Source organism: Triticum aestivum, chromosome 7D, assembly GCF_018294505.1.
Source record: "Triticum aestivum cultivar Chinese Spring chromosome 7D, IWGSC CS RefSeq v2.1, whole genome shotgun sequence".
Taxonomy (NCBI): Eukaryota; Viridiplantae; Streptophyta; class Magnoliopsida; order Poales; family Poaceae; genus Triticum; species Triticum aestivum.
In genome coordinates this window covers 590,253,418-590,270,910 of record NC_057814.1, presented here as the reverse complement: position 1 = coordinate 590,270,910, position 17,493 = coordinate 590,253,418, and the positions used below count along the sequence as shown (strand labels likewise).

Below are 17,493 nucleotides of genomic sequence, written 5' to 3'. Positions count from 1 at the left end.
ACAGGAAGTTGTTCCTGTGGCACCTACACCAATTGAAGTGGAAGCTTATGATAGTGATCATGAAACTTCGGATCAAGTCACTACCAAACCTCGTAGGACGACGAGGATGCGTGCTACTTCAGAGTGGTACGTGATCCTGTCTGAGATATCATGTTGTTGGACAATACTGAACCTACGAGCTATGGAGAAGCGATGGTGGGCCCATATTCCGACAAATGGTTAGAAGCCATGAAATCCGAGATAAATGGATCTTTGAGAAGAAGACGGACGTGGACGGTAATGTTACCGTCTATGAAGCTCGACTTGTGGCAAAGAGTATTTCCACAAGTTCAAGGAGTTGACTACGATGAGATTTTCTCATCCGTAGCGATGCTTAAGTCCGTCGAAATCATGTTAGCATTAGCTGCATTTATGAAATCTGGCAGATGGATGTAAAAACAAGTTTCCTTACCAGTTTTCGTAAGGAAAGGTTGTATGTGATACAATCAGAAAGGTTTTGTCGATCCTAAGGATGCTAACAGGTATGCTAGCTCCAGCGATCCTTCCATGGACTAGAGCAAGCATCTCGGAGTCAGAATATACGCTTTGATGGAGTGACCAAAGTTTTTGGGTTTATACAAAGTTTGTTAGAAACTTGTATTTACAATAAAGTGAGTGGGAGCGCTACAACATTTCTGATAAGTATATGTGAATGACATATTGTTGATCCGAAATGATGTAGAATTTCTGGAAAGCATAAAGGGTTGTTTGAAAGGAGTTTTTCAAAGGAAGACCTGGATAAAGCTGCTTACATATTGGGCATCAAGATCTATAGAGATAGATCAAGACGCCTGATGATACTTTCAAAGAACGCACACCTTGACATGATTTTGAAAGAGTTCAAAAATAGATCAGCAAAGAAGCAGTTCTTGGCTGTGTTACAAGGTGTGAGTATTGAGTAAGACTCAAGACCTGACCACAGCAGAAGAGAGAGAAAGGACGAAGGTCGTCCCCTATGCTTTAGACATAGGCTCTACAGTATGCTATGCTGTGTACCGCACATGAAGTGTGCCTTGCCATGAGTCGGTCAAGGGGTACAATAGTGATCCGGGAATGGATCACATGACAGCGGTCGAACTTATCCTTAGTATCTAGTGGACTAAGGAATTTTCTCGATTATGGAGGTGAAAAGGAGTTCGTCGTAAAGGGTTACGTCGATGCGAACTTTGACACTAATCTGGATGACTCTGAGTAGTAGACCGGATTCGTATAGTAGAGCAGTTATTTGAAATGGCTCCAAGTAGCGCGTGGTAGCATCCACAAGATGACATAGATATTCGTAAAGCACACACGGATCTGAAAGGTTCAGACCCGTTGACTAAATAACCTCTCTCACAAGCATAACATGATCAAACCAGAACTCATTGAGTCTTAATCACATAGAGATGTGAACTAGATTGTTGACTCTAGTAAACTCTTTGGATGTTGGTCACATGGTGATGTGACCTGTGAGTGTTAATCACATGGTGATGTGGACTAGATTATTGACTCTAGTGCAAGTGGGAGACTGTTGGAAATATGCCCTAGAGGCAATAATAAATTGGTTATTATTATATTTCCTTGTTCACGATAATCGTTTATTATCCATGCTAGAATTGTATTGATAGGAAACTCAGATACATGTGTGGATACATAGACAACACCATGTCCCTAGTAAGCCTCTAGTTGACTAGCTCGTTGATCAATAGATGGTTACGGTTTCCTGACCATGGACATTGGATGTCGTTGATAACGGGATCACATCATTAGGAGAATGATGTGATGGACAAGACCCAATCCTAAGCCTAGCACAAGATCGTGTAGTTCCTTTGCTAAGAGCTTTTCTAATGTCAAGTATCATTTCCTTAGACCATGAGATTGTGCAACTCCCGGATACCGTAGGAATGCTTTGGGTGTACCAAACGTCACAACGTAACTGGGTGGCTATAAAGGTGCACTACAGGTATCTCCGAAAGTGTCTGTTGGGTTGGCACGAATCGAGACTGGGATTTGTCACTCCGTGTAAACGGAGAGGTATCTCTGGGCCCACTCGGTAGGACATCATCATAATGTGCACAATGTGACCAAGGAGTTGATCACGGGATGATGTGTTACGGAACGAGTAAAGAGACTTGCCGGTAACGAGATTGAACAAGGTATCGGGATACCGACGATCGAATCTCGGGCAAGTAACATACCGATAGACAAAGGGAATTGCATACGGGATTGATTGAATCCCCGACATCGTGGTTCATCCGATGAGATCATCATGGAACATGTGGGAGCCAACATGGGTATCCAGATCCCGCTGTTGGTTATTGACCGGAGAACGTCTCGGTCATGTCTGCATGGTTCCCGAACCCATAGGGTCTACACACTTAAGGTTTGATGACGCTAGGGTTATAGGGAAAGTATGTACGTGGTTACCGAATGTTGTTCGGAGTCCCGGATGAGATCCCGGACGTCACGAGGAGTTCCGGAATGGTCCGGAGGTAAAGATTTATATATGGAAAGTTGTTGTTCGGGTTCCGGGAAAAGTTTGGGTTTTTCGGTATTGTACCGGGAAGCTTCCAGAAGGTTCCGGAGGATTCCAGAGGGGTCCGGAGGTCCGAAAATGTTCCACCACGTCCAATACAGCAGCATGGGCTGTAGGTGCCCTAGCCTTAATGGGCCAGGGGCACCAGCCCCCCCAAGGCCCATGCGCATGGGAGAGGGGAAACCCTAAGTGGGAGGGCCTCCACTTGACTTGGGAGGCACTCCTCCCCCCTTTGGCCGCCGCCCCCAACCCTAGATGAGATCTAAGGGGGCCGGCCCCCTCTCTCCCCACCTATAAATAGTGGAGGGGTGGGAGGGCAGCGATGACCCAAGTTCTGGCGCAGCCCTTCCCCTCTCCCAAGTCCTCCTCCTCTCCCGCGGTGCTTGGCGAAGCCCTGCGGGATTGCCACGCTCCTCCATCACCACCACGCCGTCATGCTGCTGCTGGACGGAGTCTTCCCCAACCTCTCCCTCTCTCCTTGCTGGATCAAGGCGTGGGAGACGTCACCGGGCTGCACGTGTGTTGAACGCGGAGGCATCGTTCTTCGGTGCTTAGATCGGAATCAACCACGATCTGAATCGCTACGAGTATGACTCCTTCATCAATCCCGTTCTCTTGAACGCTTCCGCTCGCGATCTACAAGGGTATGTAGATGCACTCCTCTCTCTCGTTGCTAGATGACTCCATAGATTGATCTTGGTGATGCGTAGAAAATTTTGACTTTCTGCTACGTTCCCCAACAATTTGGATATCGGAAGTGTTCCGGGTGAAATCAGGATTTTACCGGAGTACCGGAGGGGTTACCGGAACCCCCCGGGGGTTAATGGGCCATAGTGGGCCTTAGTGGAGATGAGGAGAGGCGGCCAGGGCAAGGGCCGCGCGCCCCTCCCCCCTAGTCCGAATAGGACAAGGAGAGGGGGGCGGCGCCCCCCTTTCCTTCCTCTCCTCCACCTCTTTCCCCCTTCTCCTATTCCAACAAGGAAGGGAGGGAGTCCTACTCCCGGTGGGAGTAGGACTCCTCCTGGCGCGCCTCCTCCCTGGCCGGCTGCACCTCCCCCTTGCTCCTTTATATACGGGGGCAGGGGGCACCCCAAGGACACAACAATTGATCGCTTGATCTTTTAGCCGTGTGCGGTGCCCCCCTCCACCATAGTCCACCTCGATAATACTGTAGCGGTGCTTAGGCGAAGCCCTGCGTCGGTAGAACATCATCGTCACCACGCCGTCGTGCTGACGAAACTCTCCCTCAACACTCGGCTGGATCGGAGTTCGAGGGAAGTCATCGGGCTGAACGTGTGCTGAACTCGGAGGTGTCGTGTGTTCGGTACTTGATCGGTCGGATCGTGAAGACGTACGACTACATCAACCGCGTTGTGCTAACGCTTCCGCTTTCGGTCTACGAGGGTACGTGGACAACACTCTCCCCTCTCGTTGCTATGCATCACCATGATCCTGTGTGTGCGTAGGAATTTTTTTGAAATTACTACGTTCCCCAACAGTGGTATCCGAGCCTGGTTTTTATGCGTAGATGTCATATGCACGAGTAGAACACAAGTGAGTTGTGGGCGATACAAGTCATACTGCTTACCAGCATGTCACACTTTGGTTCGGCGGTATTGTTGGATGAAGCGGCCCAGACCGACATTACGCGTACGCTTACGCGAGACTGGTTTTACCGCCGTGCGTTGCACACAGGTGACTAGCGGGTGTCAGTTTCTCCAACTTTAGTTGAAACGAGTGTGGCTACGCCCGGTCCTTGAGAAGGTTAAAACAACACTAACTTGACGAACTATCGTTGTGGTTTTGATGCGTAGGTAAGAACGGTTCTTGCTCAGCCCGTAGCAGCCACGTAAAACTTGCAACAACAAAGTAGAGGACGTCTAACTTGTTTTTGCAGGGCATGTTGTGATGTGATATGGTCAAGACGTGATGAGATATAAGTTGTTGTATGAGATGATCATGTTTTGTTGAAGTTATCGGAAACTGGCAAAAGTCTTATGATTGTCTCTTTATTGCATAAGATGCAAGCGCCAAATAATTGCTTTACTTTATCGCTATGCGATAGCAATAGTTGCAGGAGCAATAGTTGGCGAGACGACCATGTGACGACACATTGATATAGATCAAGTTGATGGAAATCATGGTGTCATGCCGGTGACGATGGAGATCATGACGATGCTTTGGAGATGGAGATCAGAGGCACAAGATGATGATGGCCATATCATGTCACATATTATGATTGCATGTGATGTTTATCTTTTATACATCTTATCTTGCTTTGATTGACGGTAGCATTATAAGATGATCTCTCACTAAATTATCAAGGTATAAGTGTTCTCCCTGAGTATGCACCGTTGCGAAAGTTCTTCGTGCTGATGATCGGGTGTGATAGGCTCTACGTTCAAATACAACGGGTGCAAAACAGTTGCACACGCGGAATACTCAGGTTAAACTTGACGAGCCTAGCATATAATAGATATGGCCTCGGAACACTGAGACCGAAAGGTCGAGAGTGAATCATATAGTAGATATGATCAACATAGTGATGTTCACCATTGAAACTACTCCATCTCACGTGATGATCGGACATGGTTTAGTTGATATGGATCACGTGATCACTTAGAGGATTAGAGGGATGTCTATCTAAGTGGGAGTTCTTAAGTAATATGATTAATGGAACTTTAATTTATCATGAACTTAGTCCTGGTAGTATTAGCATATTTATGTTGTAGATCAATAGCTCGCGTTTAGCTCCCATGTTTATTTTGATATGTTCCTAGAGAAAACTAAGTTGAAAGATGTTAGTAGCAATGATGCGGATTGGATCCGTGATCTGGGGATTATCCTCATTGCTGCACAGAAGAATTATGTCCTTGATGCACCGCTAGGTGACAGACCTATTGCAGGAGCAAATGCAGACGTTATGAACGTTTGGCTAGCTCAATATGATGACTACTTGATAGTTTAGTGCACCATGCTTAACGTCTTAGAATCGGGACTTCAAAGACGTTTTGAACGTCATGGACCATATGAGATGTTTCAGGAGTTGAAGTTAATATTTCAAGCAAATACCCGAGTTGAGAGATATGAAGTCTCCAACAAGTTCTATAGCCAAAAGATGGAGGATAATAGCTCAAGCAATGAGCATGTGCTCAGATTGTCTGGGTACTACAATCGCTTGAATCAAGTGGGAGTTAATCTTCCAGATAAAATAGTGAGTAACAGAATTCTCTAGTCACCATCACCAAGTTAGTAGAACTTCGTGATGAACTATAATATGCAAGGGATGACGAAAACAATTCCCAAGCTCTTCGCGATGCTAAAATCGGCGAAGGTAGAAATAAAAAAAACATCAAGTGTTGATGGTTGACAAGACCACTAGTTTCAAGAGAAAGGGCAAAGGGAAGAAGGGGAACTTCAAAAAGAACGGCAAGCAAGTTGCTACTCAAGTGAAGAAGCCCAAGTCTGTACCTAAGCCTGAGACTAAGTGCTTCTACTGCAAAGGGACTGGTCACTAGAAGCAGAACTGCCCCAAGTATTTGGTGGATAAGAAGTATGGCAAAGTGAACAAAGCTATATTTGATATACATGTTATTGATGTGTACTTTACTAGTGTTTGTAGCAACCCCTCGGTATTTGATACTGGTTCAGTTGATAAGAGTAGTAACTTGAAACGGGAGTTGCAGAATGAACAAAGACTAGTTAAGGGTGAAGTGATGATGTGTGTTGGAAGTGGTTCCAAGATTGATATGATCATCATCGCACGCTCCCTACACTTTCGAGATTAGTGTTGAACCTAAATAAGTGTTATTTGGTGTTTGCGTTGAGCATGAATATGATTTGATCTTGTTTATTGCAATACGGTTATTCATGTAAGCTAGAGAATAATTGTTGTTCTGTTTACATGAATAAAACCTTCTATGATCATACACCCAACGAAAATGGTTTGTTGGATCTCGATCGTAGTGATACACATATTCATAATATTGAAGCCAAAAGATGCAAAGTTAATAATGATAGTGCAACTTATTTGTGGCACTGCCGTTTAGGTCATATTGGTGTAAAGCGCATGAAGAAACTCCATGCTGATGGGATTTTGGAATCACTTGATTATGAATCACTTGATGCTTGCGAACCATGCCTTATGGGCAAGATGACTAAAACTCCGTTCTCCGAAACAATGGAGCAAGCAACCGTCTTATTGGAAATAATACATACTGATGTATGCGATCCGATGAGTGTTGAGGCTCGCGACGGGTATCGTTATTTTTTGACCTTCACAGATGTTGAGTAGATATGGGTATATCTACTTAATGAAGCACAAGTCTGAAACATTTGAAAAGTTTAAAAGAATTTCAGAGTGAAGTGGAGAATCATCGTAACAAGAAAATAAAGTTTCTACAATCTGATCGTAGAGGAGAATATTTGAGTTACGAGTTTGGCCTTCAGTTAAAACAATGTGAAATAGTTTCACTACTCACGCCACCTGGAACACCACAGTGTAATGGTGTGTCCGAACGTCATAACTGTACTTTATTGGATATAGTGCAATCTATGATGTTTCTTACCGATTTACCACTATAGTTTTAGGGTTATGCATTAGAGACAGCTGCATTCACGTTAAAAAGGGCACCATCTAAATCCGTTGAGATGACACCATATGAACTGTGGTTTGGCAAGAAACCAACATTGTCGTTTCTTAAAGTTTGGGGCTGCGATGCTTATGTGAAAAAGCTTCAACCTGATAAGCTTGAACCCAAATCGGAGAAATGTGTCTTCATAGGATACCGAAAGGAAACTGTTGGGTACACCTTCTATCACAGATATGAAGGCAAGACTTTTGTTGCTAAATTTGGATCCTTTCTAGAGAAGGAGTTTCTCTCGAAAGAAGTGAGTGGGAGGAAAGTAGAACTTGATGAGGTAACTGTACCTGCTCCCTTATTGGAAAGAAGTTCATCACAGAAACCGGGTCCTGTGACACCTACACCAATTAGTGAGGATGTTAATGATGATGATCATGAAACGTCAGATCAAGTTGTTACTGAACCTCGTAGGTCAACCAGAGTAAGATCCGCACCAGAGTGGTACGATAATCCTGTTCTGGAGGTTATGTTACTAGACCATGACGAACCTACGAACTATGAGGAAGCGATGATGTGCCCAGATTCCGCGAAATGGCTTGAGGCCATGAAATCTGAGATGGGATCCATGTATGAGAACAAAGTGTGGACTCTGGTTGACTTGCCCGATGATCGGCAAGTCATAGAAAATAAATGGATCTTCAAGAGGAAGACGGACGCTGATAGTAGAGTTACTATCTACAAAGCTAGAATTGTTGCAAAAGGTTTTCGACAAGTTCAAAGTGTTGACTACTATAAGATTTTCTCACTCGTAGCGATGCTTAAGTCTGTCCGAATCATGTTAGCAATTGCCGCATTTTATGAAATCTGGCAAATGGATAACAAAACTGCATTCCTTAATGGATTTATTAAAGAAGAGTCGTATATGATACAACCAAGAAGGTTTTGTCAATCCTAAAGGTGCTAACAAAATATGCAAGCTCCAGCGATCCATCTATGGATTGGTGCAAGCATCTCGGAGTTGGAATATACGCTTTGATAAGTTGATCAAAGCATATAGTTTTATACAGACTTGCGGTGAAGCTTGTATTTACAAGAAAGTGAGCGGGAGCACTACAGCATTTCTGATAAGTATATGTGAATGACATATTGTTGATCGGAAATAATGTAGAATTATTCTGCAAAGCATAAAGGAGTGTTTGAAAGGAGTTTTTCAAAGAAAGACCTTGGTGAAGCTGCTTACATATTGAGCATCAAGATCTATAGAGATAGATCAAGACGCTTGATAAGTTTTTTCAATGAGTACATACCTTGACAAGATTTTGAAGTAGTTCAAAATGGAACAGTCAAAGAAAGAGTTCTTGCCTGTGTTACAAGGTGTGAAATTGAGTAAGACTCAAAGCCCGACCACGGCAGATGATAGAAAGAGAATGAAAGTCATTCCCTATGCCTCGGCCATAGGTTCTATAAAGTATGCCATGCTGTGTACCAGATCTATTGTATACCCTACACTGATTTTGGCAAGGGAGTACAATAGTGATCTAGGAGTAGATCACTGGACAGCGGTCAAAATTATCCTTAGTAGAATAAGGATATGTTTCTCGATTATGGAGGTGACAAAAAAGGTTCATCGTAAAGAGTTACGTCGATGCAAGTTTTGACACTGATCCAGATGACTCTAAGTCTCAATCTGGATACATATTAAAAGTGGGAGCAATTAGCTAGAGTAGCTTCGTGCAGAGCATTGTTGACATAGAAATTTGCAAAATACATACGGATCTGAATGTGGCAGACCCGTTGACTAAACTTCTCTCACAAGCAAAACATGATCACACCTTAGTACTCTTTGGGTGTTAATCACATAGCGATGTGAACTAGATTATTGACTCTAGTAAATCCTTTGGGTGTTGGTCACATGACGATGTGAACTATGGGTGTTAATCACATGGTGATGTGAACTATTGGTGTTAAATCACATGATGACGTGAACTAGATTATTGACTCTAGTGCAAGTGGGAGACTGAAGGAAATATGCCCTAGAGGCAATAATAAAGTTATTATTTATTTCCTTATATCATGATAAATGTTTATTATTCATGCTAGAATTGTATTAACCGGAAACATAATACTTGTGTGAATACATAGACAAACATAGTGTCACTAGTACGCCTCTACTTGACTAGCTCGTTGATCAAAGATGGTTATGTTTCCTAGCCATAGACATGAGTTGTCATTTGATTAACGGGGTCACATCATTAGGAGAATTATGTGATTGACTTGACCCATTCCGTTAGCTTAGCACTTGATCGTTTAGTATGTTGCTATTGCTTTCTTCATGACTTATACATGTTCCTATGACTATGAGATTATGCAACTCCCGTTTACCGGAGGAACACTTTGTGTGCTACCAAACATCACAACGTAAATGGGTGATTATAAAGGTGCTCTACAGGTGTCTCCAAAGGTACTTGTTGGGTTGGCGTATTTCGAGATTAGGATTTGTCACTCCGATTGTCGGAGAGGTATCTCTGGGCCCACTCGGTAATGCACATCACTTAAGCCTTGCAAGCATTGCAACTAATGAGTTAGTTGCGGGATGATGTATTACAGAACGAGTAAAGAGACTTGCCGGTAACGAGATTGAACTAGGTATTGAGATACCGACGATCGAATCTCGGGCAAGTAACATACAGATGACAAAGGGAACAACGTATGTTGTTATGCGGTCTGACCGATAAAGATCTTCGTAGAATATGTGGGAGCCAATATGAGCATCCAGGTTCCGCTATTGGTTATTGACCAGAGACGTGTCTCAGTCATGTCTATATAGTTCTCGAACCCGTAGGGTCCGCACGCTTAAAGTTTCGATGACAGTTATATTATGAGTTTATATGTTTTGATGTACCGAAGGTTGTTCGGAGTCCCGGATGTGATCACGGACATGACGAGGAGTCTCGAAATGGTCGAGACATGAAGATTGATATATTGGAAGCCTATATTTGGACATCGGAAGTGTTCCGGGTGAAATCGGGATTTTACCGGAGTACCGGAGGGGTTACCGGAACCCCCCGGGGGTTAATGGGCCATAGTGGGCCTTAGTGGAGATGAGGAGAGGCGACCAGGGCAAGGGCCGCGCGCCCCTCCCCCTAGTCCGAATAGGACAAGGAGAGGGGGGCGGCGCCCCCCCTTTCCTTCTTCTCCTCCACCTCTTTCCCCATTCTCCTATTCCAACAAGGAAGGGAGGGAGTCCTACTCCCTGGCGCGCCTCCTCCCTGGCCGGCCGCACCTCCCCCCTTGCTCCTTTATATACGGGGGCAGGGGGCACCCCAAGGACACAACAATTGATCGCTTGATCTTTTAGCCGTGTGCGGTGCCCCCCTCCACCATAGTCCACCTCGATAATACTGTAGCGGTGCTTAGGCGAAGCCCTGCGTCGGTAGAACATCATCATCGTCACCACGCCGTCGTGCTGACGAAACTCTCCCTCAACACTCGGCTGGATCGGAGTTCGAGGGACGTCATCGGGCTGAACGTGTGCTGAACTCGGAGGTGCCGTGCGTTCGGTACTTGATCGGTCGGATCGTGAAGACGTACGACTATATCAACCGCGTTGTGCTAACGCTTCCGTTTTCGGTCTACGAGGGTACGTGGACAACACTCTACCCTCTCGTTGCTATGCATCACCATGATCCTGTGTGTGCGTAGGATTTTTTTTGAAATTACTACGTTCCCCAACAGTGGGTTCTCGCCGGTTAATTTTGACATCACATGGGATATTTGGGGTCAATTTACTACTAGTAAAAATATGGTTTTATGACTAATAATAGTAACTCCAAAAATGTGATCTTTTTTTTTGCCATGTTCCATAAAGTTGGGGTTATGTGAAATTCGCTCTCGTAAATAACAAGATAAGCAAGGGGGACAGCAGAGAAACGTCCTCCACTTTGCCCCCTCGCACGCGGCCTCTCCCTTCCTTCCTTCCTTGCGCTTGTGGCGGCGGCGCGAAACCATCGGAGGACTTTCTGCCGGAGCCAGCTAGGGTTTGGGCCGCGGCGGCGCGCGACGATGTCGGCGTACGACGAGGTGGAGATCGAGGACATGGAGTGGAGCGAGGAGCTGGGGGCGTACACGTACCCGTGCCCCTGCGGCGACCTCTTCCAGATCACGCTCGCCGACCTCCGCCTCGGGGAGGAGATCGCGCGCTGCCCCTCCTGCTCGCTCTTCCTCACCGTCGTCTACAACGAGGAGGACTTCGCCGACGCCAAGGAGCCCCCGCAGAAGCCGCCGGCGGCCCCGCAGCCCGTCGCCGTCGCCTGAGGAGCGCGCCGCACCCCCCGTGGGTGGCTCGTCGGCATGGACGGTAAGCTTTTTGGGCGATTGAAGTTTTAGGAACTGACTGCTTCCGTTGGTTATCAGAAAGAAATCATTTGGCCGTGTAGTTCGTGCCGAGGGTTTCCGTTGATCTGCTGTATGATTTTGGATTTCAGTAATTAATAACTGTGCTGAGATTTTAGCTTTTCATGAAGGCCATGGGTGTATGTTTCAGTTTGTCCAAGTGGGAACTATGATCTTGGTGCTTGGTACCATGCCAATACATACTACTTTCTTCAGTTACAAAGAAGTATGGATATTTTGTTTCCTGAAAGTGTAGTGCTAGGCTTAACCGACTGCTCATCTATGCCCAATATTTTGATCGGTCGAGGAGGAAGGGGCGGGGAAATTGAATGCTTGGGATTTGGTGTGCCCTTCAGATTGAATTTCCAATTCCTCGCTTTAGTAGATTCATTTTTTTTGCATTACCCGAGTAAGTCAAGTATAAATACACTGCAAAGCTGGAACTCTGGTTATAAGTGGTAGGTTGGTGGTGAGTCCCAGAGGCTTCCACCAGCCGATTGGTTGATTAGCATAATAACTAATAGGTTCCTGTTTGGAAATATGTTGGTGTGATTAACTGAGTATTAGCCTTTTAAATTGTTATTATCCCCTGGCATATCCTGTAGAATTAGAACAACTATGTTGTTCAGCAGCTTTTGGTTTGTGTGTGACAAGACACATTAAGAACTTAGATTCTAGTCACATCTCAACTTAGATTCCTCCTCCAGTCTTTTGTCTCTGGGAAGAATAAAAATGTATGATGTTTGATACCTGTTAGAGGAGCAGTTTGTATGCCACCTTTGGATGTTTCTGTTTTCAAACTCTGTTGTAATCTGGTGCTGGGACCTGCTTTGAGCCCAGGCCTTAGATCTCTTGGGGGTCCTGCTTTGGGGGCTAATGGGAGGGGAAGGGATGGCTTCCCCTCTTCCTCAATAGCCAGTGATCTCCGAGAGATGCCATAGTAGCTTTCATGTTTCTTTTTTACTTCTGTAAGACCTGGTGATTTCTCTTAATGGAAATCGGAGAGAAAGCTCTCTTTTATCAAAAAAATAATAATAATTTAGCTATAGTTTACCTAGGAGGCTGAGTTCACTTGAATCGGAGCCTTCTGAGAATTCATTTTTGTACTTGTCCTTATGTGTTGTTCTTTAGAGGTAATTGTAGTTCAGCTTTCCTGGTTACTCATTCTCAGGGGCAATCCCTGTAAGAACTATCCTGATGCATCCATGTATTGAGAGCTTTTATGAGGACGACCTGCTGTTTATCTACGATTGCATATTGGACATAGGTTGTTGGAGCTGGGAGACCATGCCAATGTCCCTCACATGCTTCCAAGATCACTAAGAGATGTATAATCTGCCTAGTTTGATTTATACCATGAACTTCAATAGTAGCTTTCCTCAACTAGTTTGGCCAACGCAAAAATCAGGGTCTGCAACTTCTGTTCCATAAGAATCTTTCGGTGGCATCTGTCATGCTTCATCTTGCAATCATTTTGGACAGAGTTGACCTTTGCATCCACTGCTTGCAGGACGATGGGATCAGAATCATAGCTTGGAGAGGAAGAAGATTGTTTGGCATACGCGGGAGCATCTGTACTTGTACTTGTAGAATGAGAAAAATTGCAGCATCGTATCAACTTTTGGTTGTTTAACTGAATTTATCTGTGTGTACCCACTCAGTTGTTACAAAGGCACTGTCCATGACTGGTCCTTCGAATTTTTGCTATCCCAGTTTTTGTAATCCCGGTGACTCTGATCTCATTGCTGCGCCTTGTGGGTAACCTGTGAATCTGTGGTGTGGCTTGGATGAGAAGTGGCTTAAACATGCTCTTTTTTACAGGAGTCATTAAATGATTTAAATCAAACCATCTTGCCATATGTGTCCAAGCTCAATGTTTACAGAACAAATGGCTTGTAATGCCTGCTAGCACTAGTTTCTTAATTTTGTTCCAAATAATCTGATGCGGCCACAATGGCCACCAGCAGCAGGTTCTTAGTTCCCCCAAGAATCAGATACATATTTTTTAATAAAGACACCCAAAGGGCATCTTAGATCTGATTAATATCGAGAAAAATAAGCCAGTGCAATGGATAGACAACTGGACTGATGAACAATGTAACACTTTAATGAATAAAAGCACCATATTGCTTTCTCTCAAAAGAATATGAAATGGAAAAGGACACCGGCATTTTTTTGCAAATCCATCATTGGTCAAGAGCAGGCCAAAGAAAAGCTGAGCAATAGAGAAAATCATTGCAGCTCCACTTATTTACAGCCAGCCAAGATTTGATCAAATGTACAGTCATTATTTACAGCCAGCCAAGATTTGATCAACTATACAATTATGTTTTTTATCAGGTTACTGGATCATGTAGACACTACTTAGAAAAGATGTATTCTGCACCACTAGCCAATTGATTTGGAGGTCTTGTCAAATGAAAGTTAAACGTGTACAAAAGAGATAGTTATACTGTACTAGTTAAGATCCAAAACAGATAGACGTTGTACTAGTTAAACACGACGTAAAAGATCACTGATCTTCTTGAGTTCCTCGAGGGCTGCAAGCGCCTTGGCTTGCTCTGTGCTTCCGGGACCATTTTGCACTGATGCCATGTGTGAATTTGGTCGAAAGTGTAGTTCAATAACCTGTTGAATAAAAGCACATTAGAAACAGATGAACACACTTATTATTCAGAGTGATATTCATGATCTGAGCTTCGGGTTGTAAACTTAACAACAGATACAATTCAATTTTATTATTCTGTATAAGAGACTCAACAGGGGATTTATAGATGAAGTGTACTGTAAAAATGAATCCACCACTATCTAAAATTAGCAGAATATAGATCTATAGAGCACCAACATAAAGTAGGAGCTTTAGCAAAACCTTCAATTAGGTATGAGCTATATATGTCATTGACTCGTTACGAAAATAACAGTGATGTGTTGCAGTAAGTTCAGGTGGCAGTAACATACTTTAAATTTTACGATCAGCAGCTTTAGTCAAGCATGCTTACCTGAATATTTTCAACCATTGATTCGCCAAAAGACCTTAATGTTCCGACCAACTCCTTATCAGCCACCTTCAAACTTGGGCCTACGTCAGAACATATGCTATGCTCCTGATTTGGTTGACAATCCACCGATTCAAATGTTTGATCTGTAATTGCTGATCCATCAGTCTTACCATCACTCTGACAGGGTTCGTCAGTCTTATCATTATGCACAGACAGTGGGTCTGGCTCATTAACCACCTTGGCGCCATGGGAAACGCATGGTTCTTCCTCATGACGGGTATCATGGTCATGATCAGTACGACGCCGAAAGGATGGAGGCCTATTCCTTGATAAATACTCACGAGCTCCATCAATACGATCTCTAATTTTGGCAGAAGTTGTACGGTAACCATCATGCGGGCCTGCCTCACATAGACTGTTTGAGGTACTTCTAACGATCTCTGCAGTACCTTGACCAACACAATCCTTTTGGTGTACTATAGGCATGGTTGGTAAACTGTTTATCAATTTGACAGGAACTATGTCAGTGGTGTTCAGTTCATCAATAATAGGCTCAGGCTGGCTAGTTGAAGTTGAATTGCTGTTATCAACATTGGCACCCTTTGTTCTAGAAACATTTGATTCGGTGTCGGACACGCTTCTTCTTAAAAATCCCCGTCCTTTTATCCTAACAGTTGAACCACCACTTCGTTTGTCTCCTGACATCTGAAGCATCTTCCATGTCTCTTCCCAATAATTGGGTGGAGTCAAGGGAGATTTTCCTGTCAGAGGAGACAACGGAAGATTTGCTTCTAGAGCTAATGACTGCAATAACTTGGCCTTCTCAATCAAGTTCTTCAAGTCAATATCTTGAGGGAAATTTAATAATCTCACCAGGCAAGAAGTCGCATGCTCACTTCCCAGCAAGGAGGATCTGAGATGAAGCATCATTGAGACTGCCATTGACAAAATCAGGGCACCACGGGGAGAACATAAAACCTTAAACTGATAGTCTCCCCGATTTTTTATGTCTGTACAATATGAATGGTTTGGAGAAGAGAAGATTTCATCCCAAATAAACAGAAGATTGTCGAGTGTAAATTCACGACCAAATAGGACTCGAAGCCATCGGAGTGCAAAGTACTGAGGTTCTACTCCCAACTCCACAAGATGACTGTGAAGAGAGGAATCCACACTAGCAAGCAAGTGATATATCGCAGCTGATGCCTCCCTTACAGATGTTAAACCCGTGCTTGATTCTGATGCAGGACTGAGAGAATAGAAATCAGTAATAGCAACCACACCTTGTGCACCATTCATCAACCCGTTCATCAAATTCTCAAACATACAATAGGCATCATGCTCCATGAACTTTTCAGATAAAATGATACCTAGCTCACCCTCTGCTCCATATGCATCATTTATCAAGAGGAGGTCCCTAGTACCAGCATCAAGCTCGTCCAAACTTCTAATTTTAGCTGCACCACCCTCAGAATTGTTAGCCCTGTCACTCCTGTTCAGCAAAAACCTATCTGGAAATGTCTGGCCATCAAAATCGTCACCAAGAAGCTCTTCATGAAGCTCCTTAACTTGTTTAAAGTGCTGCACATCAATGTGAAGGACATAGAACAGAGGAGCTAAGAGTTCATGCATTCCTGTAAGTGAGAAGTGATTTCTGTTGTCAATTGTGCAACAAAAATAGATGGGTATTAGTGCAATTAGGAGGTAACATGAGGAACCCCTAGTAAGTTAAAACATTATGTAGCAGCTAAAATAGCATGCTGAGTTACACATGTGGGAAAGATGTGCACCTACACAATTATTACCTATATGGCAAAAATAATGCTACTTAATTTAATAAACAAACTTAAGTTCAATGTGCTTATGTCATGGAATCTACCAGTATTACATCATCAATATATTACAGATATCTAAGAAACAGTTTGTGGTTGCAAAATATCTTGAAAAGAATGGCTCAGCATTAAATACTACTCCATCTGTACCAAAGTATAAGATGTTTTTTTGGTTTTGCATATAAAAAACGTCTTACATTTTGTCACGGAGGGAGTAATAAATAAGAGCCCTGTGAAACCAATTCTCTTAGGTATAACATATTGTAGGCTCTGCAGCCTTAGTTGGATTCCACAATGTTAGGCCATATGAGAAGTGCACGATAGCTGAATACGCACCGATGACTTACCTTGTTTATATCCAAACTCTGGGTATCTAAGGCTCCATACTAGCAGTATGCGTTCAAGCATGGACTGACATGTGGTTGTTTGGAAAAATTCCCCCAATTCAGGATAGAGTCGGGACAGGTCTTGGTTCAGCATTTTCTCTAGTTCCGCATTCCTGAAATATTGACCCCAAGTGCTTTCTGCATCCATGATGTACAAAATGATTAGAAGAAGAAAAAAGAGCTGATGCAACTGAATGTTTTCATGCTATTCGTGAAAATTGCAGAGAACGCGTGAAAGATATATTTTTCTTGTATTGCCGAGGATACACGTGGAACCAAGAAAATGAATAACTGCTGAGAAGAACAACAGCATGTTCTGTTGGTTGTAACCGGTCAATTATCAGCTGAGGGCTTGCGGTGAGACATGGTTGTTGGCAACTCAGATAAAAAGGGCTATCTGAATTAACACGTTACCACTTTATCATCCTGATCCCACCCTGCCTCCCCTGAGTCATCTAGCACCAACCATTTAACCAGAGAGATGGTGACAGATCATCATCAATTTTTATCAGCAACCATTGTGGTGTGAGCAAGGTGCTCCAGAGTATCTGATGTAACAGCCTAAATCTACAGGAATTTAAGTGGAAGCTCGGTGCCGCAAGCAACGTCAAGTTGAGGAAAAGCTTACCCACCTGGGTTCTGTGATAGTGGGTTCTCCACAACAAGATTAGGAGCACCGTCTTCATCCTTGGACAGATGGGGATCTATCAGCAGCCGCCGCCGCAAATTAGCATATCTACAACAACA

The 17,493-nt window shown here is 43.8% G+C and overlaps 2 protein-coding genes across 3 annotated transcripts in view; one reads left to right on the top strand and one right to left on the bottom strand.

Annotated features, from left to right (window-relative positions):
* The first annotated feature begins 11,062 nt into the window (after nt 1-11,062).
* Nucleotides 11,063-13,349, top strand: LOC123164466 (diphthamide biosynthesis protein 3). Its single transcript, XM_044581975.1, has 2 exons — nt 11,063-11,494; nt 13,040-13,349. Exon 1 carries the CDS (start codon nt 11,200-11,202, stop codon nt 11,449-11,451), a length of 252 nt encoding a protein of 83 aa, XP_044437910.1. The 5' UTR covers nt 11,063-11,199; the 3' UTR covers nt 11,452-11,494; nt 13,040-13,349.
* Nucleotides 13,350-13,752: 403 nt separating this feature from the next.
* LOC123164465 (TBC1 domain family member 5 homolog B) overlaps nt 13,753-17,493 on the bottom strand; it is a 4,782-nt gene continuing 1,041 nt past the window's right edge. Inside the window, exons 2-5 of one of the 2 annotated variants that reach the window (XM_044581973.1) lie at nt 17,379-17,482; nt 16,708-16,884; nt 14,529-16,162; nt 13,753-14,157 (exon numbers count right to left, since the gene is read on the bottom strand). In XM_044581973.1, coding sequence (XP_044437908.1) covers nt 14,023-14,157; nt 14,529-16,162; nt 16,708-16,884; nt 17,379-17,482 — 2,050 coding nt within the window. In that variant the 3' untranslated portion in view covers nt 13,753-14,022. Of the gene's footprint in view, nt 14,158-14,528; nt 16,183-16,707; nt 16,885-17,378; nt 17,483-17,493 lie in introns of those variants that run through there. The other variant, XM_044581974.1, reaches the window with a different exon arrangement.